This window comes from Epinephelus moara, chromosome 24 (genome assembly GCF_006386435.1).
Source record: "Epinephelus moara isolate mb chromosome 24, YSFRI_EMoa_1.0, whole genome shotgun sequence".
Lineage (NCBI taxonomy): Eukaryota > Metazoa > Chordata > Actinopteri > Perciformes > Serranidae > Epinephelus > Epinephelus moara.
The window spans coordinates 38,341,453-38,347,071 of NC_065529.1; the positions used below are offsets into that span (position 1 = coordinate 38,341,453).

The following is a 5,619-nucleotide window of genomic DNA, read 5'->3' on the forward strand; positions in this document are numbered from 1 at the left end:
GAAATGAAAGCTTTATCTTGAGTGTAACTGAAGCGTGATGTGAGCCTGTTTTTTCACAGCTGTCAGTCCTGAAAAGTGTTGATCTTATTTTGTTCTCGCTAAGACGCCGACTGATTCAGATGTTAACCAAACTCGACGTTTGTCAAATTCAGATTTGTTATTACAGTGGAAGTGTCTCTTAGTATCTCAACCGGTTTAATTTGTTTTCATTTTTATCCTGTTAAAAACACACAATGTGCACGTCCAAACACAGTTAGATTTTAGTGTTTTGTAAATATTAAGCATGACACCCTGTTTTTTTAAAGCAGTAAAAAATGGCATATAAAATCCAGATTCAAATGCAACACAGAGCAAAATCTACTTGGTGATCTTGTATAAAAAGCTGTGTTGAGTGCCTCCTTTCACTCATCTATTCCTTTAGCTGGAATGAGCGGGCAGAATAAAATAGGCCGGATATTGACTGAAGGATCCTGGAAGCGAAGCACCAGTCGGTCTCAGGTGGGCTGAGGCTTCAGGCTTTACTGGGAGTGAGCCAGCGCTCCTGCACCCTGACCAAAGCCGAAGCCTTTGGGACCGAAATTCTTTGCGTAGCAACCTGTGAATGAAAATACACAGACTGAGAATCACTGTGCTGAACAGACTGGAGTTTAAATCGCACAAGTTAATGGTTTATTATGCCTCAGTTTGCAGAGCCGCAGAGTAACTACCACAGGGTTGAGCTGTCAGCTGGCTAATTTAAAGGTTCAGAGCAGTAATAAAGCGGCAGACCACTGTTTACTGTGTAAAGATATAGTGGAGTAATGGCAACCTGAGCAGAGATGGAAGTCACGCTCCCTCTGTGTGTGTTGTGATTCGAGCTTCACTGCGGTTTGTTGTGGTAGACGGTCCAGCAGGATGTGTGCGTTAATGCATGTGTGTTTGCCATAGAGCTTAGATCAGGCCCAAAAAAATCCAGCCCGACCCCACCTGAGCCCGTGAATGTTCTGTCTGACCCCGAGCCCGGTTTAAACCCAACACTTTTTTTAAGGATATGAACGTGGACATTGAAGGCTGACTCTCGTCTTTCTTTCCATGGCAAGCCTTCGTCATGTGCCTCTTAAGTGACGAGGTCCCCGTCTTTTTGCTGTCATATACCAGCATCGTACTGCACTTGGTACGCTCCACGAAACTGACAGACACGTTGTCACCGTTGACAACTCACATGTGCGCGGCCAGCGGCGCCGTCAAGGTGCGATAAGTAGCTGGTTCCATAGCCTAGGTCTATTATGACGAGCGTGACCCATCCGAGTGGCGGGAAATTACGGTTGGGTTCGGGCTCGGGCAGAGAGTCTAAGCTCTAGTTTGTCATCAGCTAGGTCATTGCTGCTCCATTGCACTGTGCTCATACAGAAGTTACTGAGAATATCAGGATGGCGTCGTAGTGGAAGCGTATCTCCCACCCCCCAGTTATTACCAATAGCCCTGTCAGCACTGTTGCCATAGTGTAGGGTGGTTTATGGAGTTAGCACCTTTAGCTGCTAGCCTCCATCTCAGCCACCTCCATGTTGAGAACTTTGTCCAGACAACTCATACGCTCTGTTATGCATGGCGCCCCTTTAAACTAGGTAACTCACAAACATGAGGTCTAGTTGAAATATAAATCATGATTTACTAAATGGCAAAAGGTCAGAGAGGCTGCTGACCCACTGGAACTCTGTCTGAGGTAATTTAGAGCAACTGCTTCTTTGCTGCAGGTTGAGGTTCAACCAGATGTGACCAGCAGAGGTTTGACTTGACCAGTGACATCTGAAGTAACATGACATCCCACAATTACACTGCCTATCATCATAAACAACTGCATGAACTCTAATGCAGTATTGATTCATTTACAGTATGTTATATGTTTCCCAGTTTGCATTTGTTTTATAAAGAATACTAGAAATAATTTCTCATTAGTGACAACTGTTTTTATGTTGGGACCAGAGTCAAGATTATTTTGATCATCAGTCAATTGATTATATTGTTTGGTCTAGAGCTGAAACAGTATAATATTTCATAACAGGATTATAGTGACCCAAATTATCGTGGTTCAAATCATCTCACCAAGTTCATACTGAAAACCACGAACAAAATCACCAGCACTGCACTTTTTCTTTGATAAACATTGAAATAATAACACAGCCAATACTCTATGTAAACATGTGAAAACCACATTGAATGTGCGCCAATATTGTGAGTGTCTGTGTCGCTGTAGATGAGGACAAGGGACCAGTCGCATCACTGGGTTTGCCTGCTGCACACCCACTCTGTAAACAAGGAATAGGCAAAACAAACCCACGTTGCATGCTGCTTCCTGCATCTGGGAGACTGTTGCTAGCTTTGGTTGAGGCTGGACAGTAATTACTGTAAGGTTTCAAAACGTGGCAATCAAACACGGTTTAATGATAAAACTTACTGTCGGGAATTTTACAGCGGTTTATTGTGAAACTGGTGACCATTTCGTTCCTAGTAAGATGCTAGAAAGTAGTGAAAAATGTCCATTACAATTTGCTAAAGCCCAAGGTGACATCAAATTTTTTCTTGACCAACAATACAACAATCTAAAGTTGTTCAATTTAATGTTGCATACGACAAAATGAATCAGCAAATCCAGATTTTTTAAATTTGACCCAACATAATGTTTGGTATCTTTGCTGTAAAAATGACCTATTTGTTATCAGACTATCTGCTCATTAATTAACCCAACTAAGCGAATCAGTTGATTCACACAGACCTTTACAGAAGATCTCCCCGTCTCTATCAGCGAGGGTCGTGGACTCGAGGCCTTTGCCACACTTGGCGCAGCGAAAGCAGCCTTTATGCCAGGACTGACGAGAGAGCAGAGAGTTGGTTCAAGAGAACTGACATTTAAATCACATTTTATAAAGTGAGATAACAGCATATGTAGATCCTTCTTACATTGCCTCCTCCGACAACCTTCTCGGCTGCGTACACTGTCCTCCCACAGCGAGGACACACATCTGAGCCCCCGGGTTTCTGAGCAAACTTTGAGGCGTTGGGGTTGTTTGTGGGACGAAAAGGAGCTTGGCTGTGAAGAGAAACAGAGTTTTAAGAAGCTCATAAGGGAGGAAACTAGACAGCTCGACATTTTTTGAAATGCACTTTGTCATTTCATAATCTGTAAATGTACAGTATGTGCCTTTTTACGGTACTCAGTAGTTAAAATAAAAGGAGGAAGTGCTGCTTTGCTCACACTTCAGGCTTGATCCCAAGTCCTTCTCCTGTGTCCATACTCAGAGTGCCGGCTCCACCTCCGAAGCCGTAGCCTTTTGGCCCATACTTCTTGCCATAGCATGATTTGCAGTAGATCTCATCCACATGGACGGCCACTGTTGTGCTGTCCAGGTTCTTCTTACAGACCACTTACAGCAAACAAAGAGGGGAAAAATCAAATTAGAAATACAGAGCTGATTGATTTTGTCTTAATAGCACACCAAACAAACTGAACTCTCAAACCCACATTTTTCCACTGATGCTTAGTTGTGACATCACCACAAAACTATGCATGACATTTTAAAGAGGAAATCCACAATGTGCGTTGCTGCCTCAGATAAATACTTGTCTGTGCTGGAGGGGGGAGTGTGTGTACCTTCCTCTGCCTTATAAGGAAGACCAAACCTTTTGTCACATGTTTCCAATGGATCCAAATAAGGGCTGAGATGTCTGAGCGAAAACCTGCAGATGCTCACTTTCATACCCTGACGCCAAATACTCTGCATTCCATCCTTGTGATTTCCGAGTCATTTACCACCGCGCGTCAGATGAGGAATAAAGCAGATTACTTTAAATACTTACTGCATAGAAAACAGGATTTGTGCCAGCTCTTCCCCTCGCACTGCACTTCCTCAGCGAAGTAGACGGTCTTCTGGCAGCAGCCGCACTTGTTTCCTCCCCCGAAAGGCATTCTGTAGGCACACAGGGAGAGCCTGTGTGTACATCTTTCATTCACTGTATATATAACAGCTCTCCTCTGGTGTACAGATCAGTGTTGCTCAGCAGACGGAGGCCATCTGCAACACTTGAGGCTAGATGCAACAATACCTATAAAAGGAGAGGCAGCAGTTTGCTATGACATGCTGCTCTTTCTTTCCTCCGTCTTGTTTCAGCGTACTGGAATGAGTGGATATCTGTTCATCCCTGACTATAAAATGCAAACTACCTGCTGGCGTCGCCCAGATAGTGCCAAACCACCTCGTAAAAGATAAAATGACATCAGAAAACACTCTGTATTAACACCACACCAGTGTCAGCTCTGAGTTTTTAAAATTAAATGTCTTTTTATGGCGATGACCTCATGTAGTGAGTCAGCATCCACACAGAGAGCTGGCAATCTACTAGATCGCTGTGTATAAACAGGAAATTCCTTGCATTTATTTTGTAATCACACATGTTTACAGCCGTGACCTCAGACAACCCGACAAGCTATGATACAGATGATCTGAGGTACTGAAACAATGTTGTAGAAAATAAATAAAAAACACTGTCCAGGGATAGTTTCAGTGTCGTCTCCAAGCGTGACTAGAATAAACGTTTTGCTTATTTTAAAGTGGCAGCACCTTTTTTTTCAAGGTTGTTTCTTATCAGCTGAAGTTCAGGAAACAGGTTTTAAGGCGTAAACTCACTCTCATCCAAGACAATAACAGGAAATTTCCAAATTTAAAAATATGCCTCTTAACTTTATGCAAACCAGCACCACTTAATAGTTTAATTAAAAGCTTAAAAGGTAGCTTTGCCTCTAAATTACAAATCTAATTTACAAAAAAACATGCTTTTATTTCATTTTATTCTTGATTTGCCAAATTTGATCTTAGTAAAAAAAAAAAAGTACCCTCCTATGAAATCTTCCAGTCAAGTATTGATCTATTTAACTATGTTTTTCTGTATCCGTACAACTTAAACAAACCTACCTGTCGCTGGTCGAAGGCTGATCCTCTCTGTGGTTGTTATGCTGTTAGAAGTGATGGCTGAGTTGAGGAGAGGAGAGACAGTGGTCTGATGAGGAGACGCAGAGGGAGGCTGAGAGGACACCAGGCTGAACTGAGGGAGGAGTCAGGACACAGAGAAAAGTCATGTTGGGTCGATTTCTGATTTTTAAGGTCTGGTTCCGATGTAAGAGCTTAAAAGGGTTCAATTTAATGCAAACTTACTGAAGCAACATTTGTCATTAAGACGGAGGGAGAGATGTCGGGAGGAGATGGAGGAGAAAGATAATGAGAGTGGTTATTGATGGAGGGAAGAGTCGGAGACCGTAGGAAAGATTTACATCATCTCTTTGTATGAAAAAAAACTTTCTTGGTTAAATCACAGAACATACTGCCTGAAAACAGTCAGAATGAAACGTAAAATGCAACGGATGGATGATAACTTGTTTACAAAGGAGCCCACACGGTTGAGTTTAAAGGTAATTCTGCACATTGGCAACCCCCAATGGGAAATAGAGGTAACTGCACTGAGGACTTAAGTACCTCAAAGTAATGCAGCAAGACATCCATGCATGTAAGGTTGAGAAATCCCAAATTCTCTCTGTTAAACAATATAAATGAATATTTTAAATGTGTGTTTTGTCAGTTTGTTTTTAAG

General features: G+C 42.3%; 1 protein-coding gene across 1 annotated transcript; it reads right to left on the minus strand.

Moving 5' to 3' along the window:
* Positions 1-394: 394 nt before the first annotated feature.
* Positions 395-5,076, minus strand: csrp1b (cysteine and glycine-rich protein 1b). The gene is made up of 6 exons (XM_050038341.1): positions 4,947-5,076; positions 3,835-3,944; positions 3,233-3,401; positions 2,938-3,067; positions 2,753-2,846; positions 395-595 (listed from the first exon to the last, which is right to left on the minus strand). The coding sequence occupies exons 2-6, from the start codon at positions 3,941-3,943 to the stop codon at positions 519-521; spliced, it is 579 nt and encodes a 192-aa protein (XP_049894298.1). The 5' UTR covers position 3,944; positions 4,947-5,076; the 3' UTR covers positions 395-518.
* Positions 5,077-5,619: the final 543 nt, after the last annotated feature.

Excerpts from the sequence above, each read along its gene's own strand:
- csrp1b (XM_050038341.1), bottom strand. The coding sequence starts at position 3,943 with ATGCCTTTCGGGGGAGGAAACAAGTGCGGCTGCTGCCAGAAGACCGTC. Across the intron at positions 3,402-3,834 it reads CAAATCCTGTTTTCTATGCA|TGGTCTGTAAGAAGAACCTG; the intron begins GTAAGTATTTAA and ends GTTTGCTGTAAG. Across the intron at positions 2,847-2,937 it reads AGGTTGTCGGAGGAGGCAAT|TCCTGGCATAAAGGCTGCTT; the intron begins GTAAGAAGGATC and ends CTCTCTCGTCAG.